The 17,726-nt window shown below is 31.5% G+C and overlaps 1 protein-coding gene across 1 annotated transcript; it reads left to right on the top strand.

Moving 5' to 3' along the window:
* Nucleotides 1-12,997: 12,997 nt before the first annotated feature.
* On the top strand, nucleotides 12,998-17,299 carry LOC139863314 (uncharacterized). The gene is made up of 3 exons (XM_071851948.1): nucleotides 12,998-13,451; nucleotides 13,547-13,856; nucleotides 15,802-17,299. Exons 1-3 carry the CDS (start codon nucleotides 12,998-13,000, stop codon nucleotides 16,934-16,936), a joined length of 1,899 nt encoding a protein of 632 aa, XP_071708049.1. The 3' UTR covers nucleotides 16,937-17,299.
* Nucleotides 17,300-17,726: the final 427 nt, after the last annotated feature.

Raw genomic sequence — 17,726 nt, 5'->3', positions numbered from 1 at the left:
CCAAAACGGAGTTAGAGTTGAAGACAAACGCGTCTCGAGTGAAAAAATCAGTTTCCATCGCTTCAGGATGATGTTTATCGCATTTTGGTTATCATGATACGTGACAAAATGCACCAGAACGCGACTTGGAAAAGGAGGGCTTACTGATCAAAATGTCGCGACCCAGGCTGTCTTATCGCGTTTCAGACTATCGCGGATCGCGATAGAGGTGTCGCGGATTGCGACCCTTGGTCGGTTCCAGTTATTTTTCAGCTTCTATAAATACACGATTTTTACCCCAAATTAGGGTTATGCAGTTTTATTTACGAATTTTCTTCCGCATCAACATTAGTTACGAATTTCTTTGTCTTTCTTCATTATTTTACAAGGGTTTAAGCTACAATATCATTCTTGGTTAGTTTAATCTTTGTATTAACTTTAATTACTTTTATTAATTTGTTCTTCAATTCAATGATTATGTTTAATTGTTCTTCTTATTTATTTGTTCTTTACTTTACCATGAGTAGCTAAATATTTAGTATCCGCTTAGATGCATGAACCTAGGTGATGGATTGCGATCTTTTGGTTAATAACAATTAATTAAAATTACACAAGTTTATGTCTAGCTAAGATCCACCATTAATAAAGCTTATTGATTGTTAGATCACGGAAGTTATTGATTAACTAACGACAGTTAAATTGATTAATAGCTTTTACTAGATTATTGAACGTGAATAATTTAGGAATACGTGAGATTTTATGAGGGACACCGATAATAAAATTAATCGTATAGTGGTTGAGCTTGAAATTAGTTGCAATAATTGTGAGGTTGTAAGGGACACCAAACCAACCTAAGTTAGATTGTAATCTTGAGTAATATCATTGTGAATTGGTTAGTAACTCTAGGTTAACGACAGTTATACTTAGGTTATTAGTCTTAAACTGTAGGAATCGACAGATAAATACAGTGTCACATCATCATAATTCTTTACTTAACGAGTTTAAACGAGCAATTCTAGCCTAGGGAATTGTAGCTAAGTGGATACCTTTGTTTCTTATTGAGTTAAGTTTAATTTACTTTCGCGTTTAATCAGTTTTACAACAAAACCCCCTTTTAAATCTTAGAATAATTAATAGTTCAAGTTTTCAATTACCTGCTCTCTGTGGAACGAATTGGTCAAATACTTGTTTAATTACTACACGAACTGGTTATAGTTGCCTGTATTGTGTGATAATCGATAGGTATTTTGCTAATGATTTAGAGTACGAAATTACACATCACCCGCCAAGATCGAAGCCATCAAAAATTGGGAAACCCCGAAAACTCCAACGCAAATTCGTCAATTTTTGGATTTAGCCGGTTATTATAGGAGATTTATTCAAGATTTCTCCCGAGTAGCCAAACCTTTAACTGCCTTGACACATAAGGGGAAGAAGTATGAATGGACTTCAGAACAAGAGGGTGCCTTCCAATTGTTGAAAAAGAAGTTGACTACGGCACCTATTTTATCGTTACCTGATGGAATGGAAGATTTTGTTATTTACTGCGACGCATCAAGAATGGGTTTTTCGTGTGTTCTTATGCAACGGAAGAAGGTGATTGCATATGCTTCTCGACAACTCAAAATTCATGAACAAAACTACACCACACATGATCTGGAATTGGGCGCCGTTGTTTTTGCATTAAAGATGTGGAGACATTATCTATATGGGGTCAAGTTTATCGTATACACCGACCACAAAAGTCTCCAACATATTTTAAATCAAAAGCAACTAAACATGAGGCAGCGTAGATGGGTTGAGCTGCTAAATGATTATGATTGTGAAATCGGTTACCACCCGGGGAAAGCGAATGTGGTAGTCGATGCCTTGAGTCGAAAGGAAAGAGAACATATTCAAGTAAAAGCTATGAACATGATTCTTCATACTAATCTTACTACTCGAATAAAAGAGGCACAACAGGAGGTTTTGAAGGAAGGAATTTTTGGAAGGGAAATACCCAAAGGATTAGAAAAACAGCTTAATAATCGGGAAGACGGAACCAGGTATTTAGCTGAAAGAATTTGGGTACCAAAGAATGGAGATTTAAGAAAAGTGGTACTAGATGAAGCACATAAAACCAGATATTCAATACATCTCAGAGCGGGAAAAATGTACCAAGACCTCAAGAGAAACTTTTGGTGGCCAGGAATGAAGGCCGATATAGCCACATATGTAGGAGCATGTTTGACTTGTTCTAAAGTCAAAGCTGAACATCAGAAACCATCGGGCCTACTCCAACAACCTGAAATCCCAGAATGGAAATGGAAAAATATTACCATGGATTTCATTGCTAAGTTACCTAGAACCGCAGGTGGTTATGATATGATTTGGGTAACAGTCGATTGTCTTACTAAGTCAGCACACTTTCTGCCAATAAAAGAAGAGGATGGTATAGAGAAATTAGCACGATTATACCTAAAAGAAGTTGTTTCTATACATGGTATACCAATCTCTATTATCTCTGATCGTGATAGCAGATTTACTTTCAGATTCTGGCAGGCATTACACGAAGCGTTGGGAACTCGTCTAGATTTAAGTACTGCCTATCATCCACAAACTAATGGGCAGAGTGAAAGGACGATTCAGACACTCGAAGACATGCTACGAGCATGTGTTATTGATTTTGGAAGCAGTTGGGATCGACATCTACCGTTAGCTGAGTTTTCCTACAACAACAGCTATCATTCTAGCATTGAGGCGGCACCATTCGAGGCACTTTATGGGAGGAAGTGCAGGTCTCCGATTTGTTGGAGTGATGTGGGGGAAAAACAGATTAGAGGTCCAGAAATTATCCAGGAAACTACCGACAAGGTCATTCAGATTCAGCAACGATTGAAAAATAGCCCGGAGTCGGCAAAAGAGCTACGCGGATGTTAGAAGGAAACCTTTAGAGTTTGAGGAGGGTGATATGGTTATGCTTAAGGCATCACCTTGGAAAGGTGTTATTCGTTTTGGAAAGCGAGGAAAATTGAGCCCAAGATACATTGGGCCATTCAAGATCGAAAAATGCATTGGGCCAGTGGCCTATCGACTTGAACTACCTCCACAATTAGAAAAGATTCACAACACCTTTCATTTTTCGAACCTAAAGAAATGCCTAGCTACCGAAGATCTCATTATCCCTTTAGACGAAATTAAGATTGACGAGAAATTAAATTTCGTCGAAGAACCCGTCGAAATTATGGATCGTGAGGTCAAACGACTCAAACAAAGTAAGACACCAATCGTTAAGGTTCGGTGAAATGCTCGTAGAGGACCTGAATTCACTTGGGAACAAGAAGACCAAATGAAGCTGAAGTACCCACATTTGTTTTCCGATATCGCACGTTAACTAGGTACTATTCTAAATTTCGGGACGAAATTTAATTTAACGGGTGTGTAATGTAACGACCCGGATTTTTCCGCTATATAGAAGATTAATATTTACATAATTAATGTTTCCAACATGTTAAGCAATCAAACTCATTAAGACTTGGTTATTTGAAATAAATTTTATACAAACATTTGGCCACCCCGTCCGTCTGACGATTCACGAACGTCATAATTCATAAAAAAAATTATTTAATGACGTATATATGAATATAAATATATACTCATGATTGTTAAATGATATTTAAGTATCTCATTACATATATTAACAATTGGTTATATACATAAAATGAGATTACTAACTTAAAGACTTCAAGACTATATACATATATATAACGATTAACGTTGTAATAACTTCTAAATTAAAATGTATGTATATGTATTGTATTAATATGTATTAATAAACTTTTAAAGGACTTAAACATATATACTAACATACTTATACTCAACAAAGATAGCTATACTCATAATCTCATTCAATTCCATCATGAATTCTATTCGTATTCATTCGGTATTTACACCCGTATCATACCCAACTTCCATACTTAAATACTATGAGTATATACCAATATAAAATACCAATTATAGCCTCCTTAGCAGCCCTATGAGTCACAAGACAAGGATAAACATGATGGAGACTTGTGGGAACCAACATTTAACTTCTAGTTTGCATTATTATGTTATATTCCAAATTTTGATAAAGTCTCTTAACCATATGCATGAACCACGACTTTTAACACTCTTTTTACTTATTCATATCAGCTATTTAACTTACCTTCACTATCATAATACTCACACACAATAACTCCAAGTATTCTCTCCATTTCTTACTCTTTAAACACTCTTTAAACACACATACTTCAAGTACTAGAAAATCTTCATTCACTTTGATCATAAACTAGCTTCAAGAACACTTTGTTAACTCATATACTCCTCTTTATCAAGGTAAGAATCATATATAAGTTTTGGTTCAATTCATATACTTATAACTATCTTAATTCAAGATAGAAATCTTATTCGAACTTTTGTTCATTCTATGATTCTACTCCAAGGATTACAAGCCATCAAGGATATCTTTGATCACAAGATTATTATCTTATTTTATCAGCAACTTTGTTCATTTAATTTTAGGTAGTCACCTTATTCATAATCTTTTTCGATTCATATCCATATAGCTATCTTATTATGAGTTTATAACTTACAACAACAAGAACATAGTTTAGATTAATTCTAAACTTGTTCACAAACAAACTTAATCCTTCTAACTTGACTTTTAAAATACTTCAACACATGTATTATGACAGTATGTCAAGCTAACATAAGGATATAAAACTTGTAAACACGAAGAATGTGAAGACCCATCCTAATCCATCCAGACGAAGTCCAGGTCGATTATAAACGATTCACAACAGTTGATTACATCGCTAGGTACTTGACCTCTATATAATACATTTTACAAACATTGCATTCGTTTTTGAAAAGACAATCTTTCATTACATCAAAAGTTGATGACAAGCATACCATTTTATAATATATCTAACTATAATTGACTTAGTAATAATCTTGATGAACACAATGACTAGAATGCAACGTCTTTTGAAATATGTTATGAATGACTCCAAGTAATATCTCTAAGATGAACAAAAGCACAACGGAAGATTTCTTTCATACCTGAGAATAAACATACTTTAAAGTGTCAACCAAAAGGTTGGTGAGTTCATTAGTTTAACATAAATAATCATTTCCATCATTTTAATAGACCACAAGATTTTCATTTTTAGTTCTCATAAATATGCGTCCCATGCATAGAGACAAAAATATCATTCATATGGATTGAACACCTGGTAACCGACATTAACTAGATGCATATAAGAATATCCCCATTATTCCGGGATCCTCCTTCGGACATGATATAAATTTCGAAGTACTAAAGCATCCGGTACTTTGGATGGGGCTTGTTGGGCCCAATAGATCTATCTTTAGGATTCGCGTCAATTAGGGTGTCTGTTCCCTAATTCTTAGATTACCAGACTTAATAAAAATGGGCATATTCGATTTCGATAATTCAACCATAGAATGTAGTTTCACGTACTTGTGTCTATTTTGTAAATCATTTATAAAAATTGCGCAGGTATTCTCAGCCCAAAAATATATAAAGGGTAAAAAGGCAAATGAAACTCACGCATATAATTATTGTAAAACAGTTAATAAAGCATTTGCATGTATTCTCAGCCCCAAAAATGTAAAGAGTAAAAGGGAATCAAATGAAACTCACCTAATGTATTTTGTAGTAAAAATACATATGACTATATTGAACAACTGAACAATGCAGGGTAAGCCTCGAATTCACGAACCTATATCATTTGTATATTTATTAATATACATAGTTGTAATCGAATAATTATACATATGAATTTATTAGTTATATTCTTTTTTATATCAATATATATATATATATATATATATATATATATATATATATATATATATATATATATATATATATATATATATATATATATATATATATATATATATATATATATATATATATGTGTGTGTGTGTGTGTGTGTGTGTGTATGTGTGTGTGTGTGTGTGTGTGTTTCATGTATTTATTTTGTATGTGAAAATATTAATTTTGTTATGTTTAATGTATAAAATATATATATCGTTTGTTTGTTAAAACTAATAATTGTACTAATACTAAAATGATATTTATAATGGCAACATGATAATATTGATAATACTTATTATTACTATTAAAAATAAAAATGTTAAAAATCCATTCAGTGATAAATATAATGATATTAATAATAATAATTGTAAAAATACTAATTTTACTATTAAAGATGTTTATGATAAAATTTTAATAATTATCTAATAATGATACTCGTGATAATATTAATAACAATGCTTTTAATGATTTGTTAACATTATTAAAAATGATAATAATAATAATAATAATAATAATAATAATAATAATAATAATAATAATAATAATAATAATAATAATAATAATACGTAATGATAATACTAATAATTATAGAATGTTACTAATACAAATGTTTATGGAAATAATACTAATTTATATTATTTTCATAATACTTGTAATAATAATAATAATAATAATCATAATAACTATAATAATGATAAAAATACTTAATTGATAAACTACAATAATAATAACATTAATATCACTTATATTACTAATTATAACAATTATAATTATAATCATAATAATAACAATAACAATAATAATATTAATTAATAGTAATAATAATAATAAATAACAATAATTTGATAATGGACTACCTCATTAAGTTTATAAAAAGAATAACGCCTCCGCCAAGACTCGAACCCGTGACCACCCGCTCTCCTACAAACACACTAAACCAGTTGGGATGTCGCCCTATTTCCGAAATATTACAGCATCTAAAATTATTTAACCCCTAATTTAATTATCTCCTTTATCTTCTTCTCCATTTGTAAAAAAAAATATCGATCAGAGTTTAATCCAATTCCCAAACAAGTTTAACGACTTTTATATCTTCTAATTGAAATAACATTACTCTCTGTTGCTAAATACTTCGATTTATAAAAAAAAAAAATATAGAACAGCGGTAACAGAAAAAAAAAACGTATGAACATCAACATTGATTTTGAAATTGAGGACGTTTTAAACCACGACTCCAACATGAAAAAGATGTTAAATTATCATTAGAAACTTTCTGAATCAATAATTTTATCAGAAATAACAACTACAGCTTCAATTCGATCTTAGAACATTCGTTGACTTTTAAATTTCAAAAGTTTGACTCAAAAATTTGAAGTCATGATAAAGAATTGGAGTTTGAGATTTTGTAGGTAGATTAAATAAATGATTTCCAAGACAACTGCATTGTTGGATTTTACAGTTTCACTCGATTTTGTGTTTTGAAAAAAAAATATGAAACAGGGATATCTTCGAGCTGTAAAAAAAAGATAACCAAATTAGTTTAATTCAGTGATTTGAAGTTATCTCAAATGATAATTGAGGGTGATGATGTAACGTTTTGATGGTTTACCTCTTATAGCGTGAATTAGCTAATCTTTATAGCAAGAATCCGACAGGAGAATTTTGTTCGTACGTAAAATAGATAAAAAAATGAAAAGTTGAATAATACCTCTAACTGCTTTTGTTTTAGAATGACAAATTGATCGATCATTTGGATTCTTGCAGACAAAACAAATATTGAAGAGAAAAAGATGGATTATATCGATGTAATTCTGATTTAGACTTTATATCCAAAAATTAATTAATTAACATTAATAATTAATAATTATAAATAAATATGTTAATAATAATATGGTTAGTAAAAAAATATACAGATATTGATATAACAGATTCGCTGAACAAGTTCTGTTTTTATTAAATAAACAATAATAATTTGTATATATATATTAAGATTAACAATAATACTAATTAATAATAATAATAACACTAAGTAGTAATAATAATAATCTTAATCATAATTTTCATACTCATTATAATAATATAGTAATGATATTAATAATGATAATAATAATATTAGTACTAATAATACTATCACAAATTATATGTATCAACTTCATATATATATTATCTAATGAAAATAATAAAAGTAGTATTATTATTAATGGCACAAATAATATTGTTAGTTATAATAATATTAACAATAATAATATTATAACAAGTTATACTTACCTAATTTCATATAGATGTATATACTTTATATAATATATTGAATCCTTATCATTTATATATTACATTATATAGTATTACCTTAACAACTATAATTTAACTTATAATTATACTTATTATATTAAATAATAATATTACATATTTATTAATTATGTAATATATACATATGTATACTAACATACATCGCATAATTAATATTCTAACATTAACACATAGAATTATATATATATATATATATATATATATATATATATATATATATATATATATATATATATATATATATATATATAAATTCATTTTAAATTTACACTTAATTATTTTGTATCATATTTCACCCCTTTAATTATAATGTTTAGATTATATTTTATAATTTCAAATTATATATAATTACATTTATATATATATATATATATATATATATATATATATATATATATATATATATATATATATATATATATATATACATACATACATATTTAATTAACAATAATTGTTCGTGAATCGTCAGGAATAGTCAAAGGTCAATCCTATACAGGAACATAGTTCAAATGTTTTGAGACTATAACATTACAGACTTTGCTTATCGTGTAGTAATCATAATAAGATTAGGTTTAAATTTGGTCAGAAATTCCCGGGTCATCACAAACAACACCTTAAAACTGAACATACGCCGTCATAGATCATCGGGGGCTGTTTTGGGTTTAATTTTAAAAACCTATCTTAAACTTTGAATTAAAAGATTTTCTTTGGTGAAAAATCTTATTTTATATGGATATGAAATATATCCAAAATCCATGGCTAAACTCTAATTGGAAGTATGTTTTTCAAAAGGGTCATCAAGATGTCGTTCTTACGACGGATATGACTATCTTCTTGTATTTGACACCTAAGCTGTATTTTCAACTATAAACATATACTTTTCTGTTTAGATTAATAAATAACGGTTCGATACAAAACCATGGTGTGACGATCGCTCCAAATCCATATGGACGAACACGTCATTCATTGATTTCATTGCGAGGTATTTGACCTCTATGTGATACGTTTTGTAACATTGCATTCGTTTGAAAAGGTATTTCATAAATGAATATATAAATTCCAGGTTTTTTTTACATCTGATGATTCCTACGTATAGACAATCACCATTTAAATGGTTTACAATAATACATCTGTTGACAATACAGTCAAAATAAGATACATGGTAATGGTTTGATGAATGCAAGTTTCTTGTATATAGCATGTATGACTCCAAGCACATAACTTGTATCACGTATGAGCAAACAGCGGAAGACTTCTAGAAACCTGAGAATAAACATGCTTCAAGTGTCAACACAAAGGTTGGTGAGTTCATAGTTTTAATATTACACATAATCCGTATATCAATGTGGATTACAAAAGTTCAGTTGTTTTATTCAAAACGTTTATCATTATGTTTTAAATAAAAGGTGGATCACAAGATTTCAGTTGTTTCATCCGAAACGTTTATCAATCGGTTCTACAAAGTTGAGAACCCTGGTAACTAAACTTTAACGTTTATAATAAGTACCCCTCGTTTAACATGCAACCAACATGTACAATACACGCAATCCAACGTGTACTAACTTCAAATAGTATACGTCTGTTTTATAGTTCAGGCTAGAGTTTCTTTCTATACCTGGAACAGACGGGGATGTCAAGCCCTATGGATCCATATATAACTACTCGCGCCTACCAGTTCTTATAACCGGCAGTTACTAGTTACCAAAGCTAAGGGATTTTCGGTTCAAACTCGGTGTAGAATTTAGTATGTACTTGTATCCATTGCGTTTAAAATAAAGTGCATGTATTCTCAGCCCAAAAATATAGATTGCAAAAGCAATTAAAAAGGAAGCAAATGAAACTCACGCATATAAATCTAGTATTTTTAGTATTTATAAACAGTCGCATGTATTCTCAGCCCAAAAATATATTGAGTAAAAGGGATCATATGAAACTCACACAAAATCAGTTTTAGTATTTGTATCCAATTAGTAAAACAGTTTATAAAACTGCGCATGTATTCTCAGCCCAAAAATATATATTGCAAAAGCAATTAAAATGGGAGCAAATGAAACTCACACATATAAATATTATATATCAGTTAATAAAGCATTTGCATGTATTCTCAGCCCAAAAATGTAGAGAGTAAAAGGGATCTTATGAAACTCACTATTTAATATTGATATACAATATTGCAGGAAAGCACGTAAACGCATCGGAGATGATTAACACGAGGTTTGATTCACAAAAAATACCCCCGAACATTACTCATAACCTCCTTGGCAATAACCCATAATTTCCTTAGCTCTAGCTTGCTCGAAAACTCATTTTGAAAATTACTTGGACAGCACTCCGTCGTAATATTTGATGTACATTATTATTTTTGTATCGCAAAAATAATAACACTAATAATAAAAAAAAATAATAAGATTAATAATAATCTTATTAATAATAATAATAATAATAATAATAATAATAATAATATAAATAATAAATAAAATAAATACGGAGTAATATGTATGTGTGTGTTTTTTTTTCTTTCTTTACTCGGCAGAAAATGTTGCAATTTATAGAACCTGGCCTGAAATCTGGAGTCATGCGACTCGCATGGAAATGGCCTTCTGGCCATGCGACTCGCATGAGGACCAGGGACAGCTCACATTGTTTTGGCTCCTAGCTTGTCGACATAATACAAAATAAATATAAATATATAAATAATTAATATAATTATTTATATATTATATTTTATTCTTGTGCATAGTAGACTAGATATTTTTGGTCCGTTGCGTCGGGTGTTTCTTCTTGACTCGGGTCCCGGTTCCGGATTTTCAGACGTCCTTGCGTACTATTTTATATCGTGTACTTTGCGTTCCGCAACTTGTACTCTTGTCATTTTTAGACGTTCTTCATCAATAATTTGAACCTTTTTAATTTGTTAAAATACATTTTTATAATAGCGTTTACTGTAGCAAAGTTTACTGTAGCAATTCACTGTAGCAAAGTCAATTTCACTGTAGCAAATAGTGATTTTCGAAAACACTGTAGCATTTTGAGTAATGTGGCAATTTGAAAACACTGTAACAAATTAGTGTTTAACTGGTTCATCTTAAACGCTTTAGTTAACTTATCTAAATATCAATTGAATCAATAAACGAATGTTACTATCGTTTATTATATATATGTATATATCTTTTTAATATACATAAATCAGTTTTTAAATACACATTGGAAGTTATTTATAAATAAATTTTAATAATAAATATTTCAACTTATCATATACATTCAAATAGATATTTAAACCAATAAGTTTAATGTACGATATCAAACAATTAATACATTGTTACCTTTTCATGTTATAGTATATATGTATCTATTTACATATAATTGTTCGCGAATCGTCGAAAACAACCGAAGGGTATTTAAATATATAAAAGTAATTCAAAAATTTTGAGATTCAGTTTTACAGACTTTGCTTATCGTGTCGAAAATGTTAATCATACAAAGATTAAGTTTAAATTTAGTCGAAATTTCTGGGTCATCACACATGGCAAGTCGAATCACTCAAAACAGATTTGTAACGAAGAAATTATGGGTAAAACAAAATTGGATATTTTTGTTTGTTTTTAGCTACGGTTTTGATTAATAAAAATGGATGCTAACCTTATCCTAGCTAACTTACCTTGTATCCTACATGTATTTATACATGTCTTGTTCCCGAACTTATGGAAATACAGTTTATAATAGTCATGATTAAGTTCTACGACAATATATTATAGTCTTAATAAAGATCGTAAGGCACCATATATATAAATGACTTGATCACCGTGGATCCGTATACAGCGTTTTGACATATCATTTTGATTTCTTCTATATATATTATTGGAACGAACTATAAGACACCATTGGCAGTAATTTCGAGTTAGCTGTGGGTCGAATTGGATTCCAAAATATTATATACTTTGAGTTGTGATCGAGCCTGAGACATGTATACAATGGGTCGCGGATTGCTTCAGACAATATACATATTATGTGTCTTATTATATTAAGACAATATATTATAGTGTTAGTGAATTCTAACACAATATACACATTTATATATATATATATGTATATATATATATATGTATATATATATATATATGTATATATATATATAAATATAAATATATATATATATATATTCATACTGTTGGACTATTGGACTATTAGACTATTAGACTACGAACGTTGGACTACTAACAATGGACAATTAAAATTATCACAAGTATCATAAGTATGGAATATTAATTATATATATATATATATATATATATATATATATATATATATATATATATATATATATATATATATATATATATATATATATATATATATATATATATATCTTGACACAAGAATATTATTATTAGGTTCGTGAATTTGTCAAAGGCCAAGTCTTACCACCATCTATTCGAAAATTATCACAAGTGAGTTATAGTCCCATTTTTACTATCTAAATTATTTTGGGATGAGAATACATGCAAATTTATAAATGTTTTACAAAATAAGCACAAGTTCATGAAACTACATTCTACGATTGTTTTTTTATACCGGATATCTGTACTTATTATTATTATTATGCTTGGTAACCTAAGAATTAGTGAAAAACACTAATTGACGCGAATCCTAAAGGTAGATCTACGGGCACCAACCACCCTCATTTTCGAATAGTGAAAATGCTTTAGTACTTCGAAGGGTCCTTGTTATACATTTGAATAGTGGACAAATATGAATGTCAACAAATCCCTGAGTTTTATGGGACACGTATCCGAGGTTGTTTCCATGGCTGGTTGATCCTATCAAACCATCCACATAATGTTATGTGGTCTCTTTGGAACCCAGTGAGTTTGAAGATTGTACGTCTTCCCCCTCTGATTTTGAAAGATGGAGATGGTGAATGTATCGATGAATGTTGTTTGACGGCTCCTCCCGATGATCCTACTTCAGTCCTCCTGTTAACGAGAAATGATGCATCTACATTTGTCTTTTGCCAGCTAAATTGCAAAAGAAAGAGGATGAGATGGACTGAGATGTCATACGCTAAACAACTCAAGAGAATAACATATGACGGTGAATTACTACATAGCCTGAATTGTTGCAATGGTAAAATTTATGCCTTAAATTCCGACGGTTTTATCTGTCCTATTGTCATACATGTTGAGATTGTAGTAAAGGGGGGCAGAGAAGTGTTGATTCAACTATTGATGTTTGGGGCTTGCCCTTGGTCTGATTCTAGTCTTCGTTACAATCGGGATTCTTTTTTTAAAGGATATGGTACGGAATTGTTCTGCATCACCGTTTGTTATCACTCTAACACTAAGAAAATTTGTGATGTGTATTTGTTTCGATTAAACACTGCTGGCATACAGTGGGAACAATTGGAATGCCTCAAGAAGTGGGACGTGAGTGGTATGACAGTGGAAGATGTCGAAACCTCACTCGAGTTTTGTGGGAAGAAATTAATGACTTGAAAGACGCCGTCTTTTATGCAGATCTTGGTCGTGATCGCTCCATATTTTATAACCCCGCAGTTGCCTCTGAGTTAGGGGGTTATATACACTTTCGTGACGAATTGGACGGAATATTATACTCGTACCATGTCAAAGATAGAACCATCATCGAATATCCTATGCTTCCACGAGTGGTCGCAACAACCTATGTGTTGATGTGGGAAGGAAGGTAATGATTTTAGTTGATTTATTATGTTCTATCTTCTACTGTATATTGCTGTTTGTACCTCTTCTATATTGCAAATAATAATAATAATAATATAATATAATAATAATAATAATAATAATAATAATAATAATAATAAAAATAATACTCCGTATTGAAAATGATAATAAGACAAAATTAAGTTGTTGGTCCTGACTTTTGTCTAATATTGTATGATAACCACTTTTTTTTTTTTTGACGTGGTTAGTCTGCGAGGTTTGCGCTAGTTACGTCAGTTTATTAGTGGCGGAGCCACATACAAATCAGTGGGGTCCTACTCAACCCACTCCATCCACAGGCCGTACTCAACGGGTACCGGGACATCCGGGGCTCCCTCCATTATCCACAAGGTCGTCTTTTGAGTGTGCGTACGTACGAATCGTACGTCACTCAAATCAGGGAGCTTGGGACCCGGGGGAGCGTGCCGTATCGGCGTGTTCTAAGAGCGATCCATATATGGAAATAATATAAAGAGTATGTAAAAATGTAAAAATCTGATCTGGTTGTGTATTCTAGTTTTGTGTATTCATTTATGTGAGTGGCCTTAACAAAATTTGGTCCATTATATGAATAAAAATTTGTATGTAGGCTCGACTAAAAGATAAAAGGTAATTTAGTCTTTTATACATATACTTACTATAGTTTTTCAACTAAATTTTTATAACTAGAATATCTCATTACTATTTTGTGACCCCAACTGTTTAAAATTCTAATTTCGCCACTAAGTTACGTGGTTGATCCCTCGCATTGACGACCATTAATAAATCCCGTTAATTTTAGTCATGGGCGTCTCATGTGATGAGTATTTTTGTTTTATCTCTCCTTTTCCTTTCTACCTTTTGTCCGTTTGCGAAATATTTATTTATTATTTATCATTTCCATTTTTTTCTCTATCTCATCTCTCTTCAACACTAACAACAAACATGTTCTTACAACAAAAACTTTTTCCACACTCAAAACGCAACAACCTGTCTTTCAATGGAATTTACCATCTTGATCCACCGCAATTGAATTAATAACCACCGGGAATCCATAAGGAAACTTTCAAAATGCCGTTATTGATGAGTTCTGGGTTTGGTGAAGAATCAATTAGGCTTTATTTCTTTCTGATCCGGCTTTATGAAGTTAATGAATAGTGATCAATTTCGGGTCAGAAACGTCGATGTACTGACCGAAATTACAAAAGAGATGATTCACTTGATCGCTGGAAACGAAGAGATATGAGTCACAAAAGTGTGATTATTACAGGGGCGAGTTTACATAAATGTGTGGGGTCAAAGACCCCACTTTTTTTTCTAACTTTTTACTAGTAACATTTCATAGGACACTACTTTATTCAAAAATAGGACCACATATATTTTTGAAATTAATGGTTTTTTGACTATGAGAAATGTTATGTGGTGTGATCAACAAACATTTATTAACGAGAATAATGGTAAAAGCTAATGTCGTTACAATCTGAAGTGGTGAACACACCACCATTGAATATCCAAGAAGAAGTCACTCACGGTTATGTGTTGGCGTAGCAGGTCGCCGGAAAGATGAATGGTCTTGTGTTGGAGTAGCAGACCGCCTGAGAAGATGAGTGGTTTGGTGTCGGATTTGCACGCCGCCTGAAAGATGAGTAGGCCGCTGGAGAAGATGAGTTTTTTGGTACTTCCGTTGACAAACTCCTGCGCCAAACTGAACTTTCCTATTTAACTTTTTGTTTTTTAACGTAGCTGTGTGTTTTCAAATTTTGGGTTTGACCCAAACTCGATGACCTACCACGTAATTTTGTTTATTAACTACGTAATATTAGTAATAGTAAAGTAATAATAATGTTAATAATAATAATAATCATCATAATAATAATCATAATAATATTAATAACAATAATAATTAATAATAGTTAGATTTGATCTTGTAGGCTGGAAGACGATCACGTAGAAGCCAGATGTACATATATCGTCAAACCCGAAAAGGATGGGCAGGTGGTAACATATGAGGTTTTCAAGCATAACGAATCATGCCTGCACAATATTCCGTTTGATGTTTTGAAGATGATTATGGGACATTGTGTCGGTGTGGAGTACCTGAACTTTCGTGCTGCGTGCAAACTCTGTCGTCTAGCAGCACCTCCGATACGGTGGAGAGACGAGTCATCATCAAGAAGGTTGCGTAACTATTCGTTAAGCTCACCATGGTTGATGGTTGTTGATAAATATCGAGGGATTATGACTTTTACAGATCCGTTTTCTGGTGATACCTACTTTGTGGAGGATTCCAAGCTATCGATTGTGGACAACCAAATGTATTGTTCGAGGTATGGTTGGTTGTTGTTTGGGAGCGGAGAATTTGATTGCCCGGTGTTTTTAAACCCCTTCACAAGTGATCTTCATAAGCTTCCAGAATTTGGTTGCATTAAAAGCTTATGTTTCTCGGCACCACCTAATTCCTCTGATTGTATGGTTGCTGGGTTTTCATTTAACGAAGGACAACGGTATTTCATCTACTCTGTAGGAGCTCTGGATCCATCCTGGCGTTTTCTCCATCTTGGTGACGATGATTATATATATTCTTTAACATTTATTGGCCGAGATCTTTACGCATTGGGTAAAGAAGGACAAGTTATCGTATTCAAAACTTTAGGTGAAGGAGAAATTCGAAAATTTGTTTTAACCAAAGCACCGGTAAGTAGTTGCAACTCTATGGCGACACAATATTTCATGATGAGTTGTGGTGAACATCTTTTAATAGTCATTGTTGGTGAGTTTGGAGAAGTTGAGCTATTCAAGCGAAACGATTGTGCAGATAAATGGGAGAAAATAGACGGTATAGGGAAGCACACGATTTATATTGGTGGTACAACATCTGTTTGCGTCGATGCCAAAACACCTGAAATGGAGAACAAGATATACTTCCCGCAACTAGTGAGGTACTCACCCGAAACACGCATGTATCACGCATTTGATGGGAAAATCGTCAAAAAATGTTTCAGGGGTTTCTTGGGAGCAAAGACTCATTTCAACTATCATGCTTGGATAGAACCAAGTTGGTGTTAGCTAACTTAATTAGGTACCGTCGACGAATGTGGTTCAACTCGTCACCGGAACATCATTGTTATCACTCGAGGAAAGGCCTTGGATCAATAAGTTAGCTTTTCGGTTCTTCGGTCATCTAGAGAGGTGTATATTACCATTTGGCCTGGATCCTGTATATATCATTGTTGTTATCAGTTGAGGAAAGGCCTTGGAGCAATAAGTTAGCAGACCACATCGAACTTCTATTTTATTTTTCTTAAAAATCATAAGTGGAGCACTTTTATATGTAAATTCAAAGCTGACAAACAAAGGGTTAAAACCTTTTGCTATGTCCATGTAAACATGTCATGTATTTTATTATTTAAATTGTTTGGTTTTAGTTTATTTATTTATGATAGGAGAAGGAATTTCTGTATAAGTTTTGGGGATTTTATTTAAATTTTCATGTCAGATGTTTAACTTACCCTTTTTTATATTTGACTCCAAGTTCCAAAAACAAATAACGAGTCTGCATGTTGATTTGAACCACATTTCTGTTGAACTGGATAGTGGCTTCAAGTTTATTGCTCTTTGTGATGACAGACCCTAATGAGATGCTATATACCTATCAGAAAAAAATTCACGAGCTCGGCACCTTTATCGCTTCGTGACTTATCGGCTGCTACAATATAAAGGGCAATTGGTTGAAATGATAGTGTACCTGTGATCTGATCATCTGAAATAAAATAAAATGGTTATGGTTATTCCAAATAACTAATCTCAAGTTGGACCTGATCATTATTGGTTTTTGGGCCTGACTTTGTGTATACAT

The sequence above is a fragment of the Rutidosis leptorrhynchoides genome, chromosome 8 (assembly GCF_046630445.1).
Source record: "Rutidosis leptorrhynchoides isolate AG116_Rl617_1_P2 chromosome 8, CSIRO_AGI_Rlap_v1, whole genome shotgun sequence".
In the NCBI taxonomy this organism is placed as follows: domain Eukaryota; kingdom Viridiplantae; phylum Streptophyta; class Magnoliopsida; order Asterales; family Asteraceae; genus Rutidosis; species Rutidosis leptorrhynchoides.
This window is presented reverse-complemented; position numbering and strand designations above follow the sequence as displayed.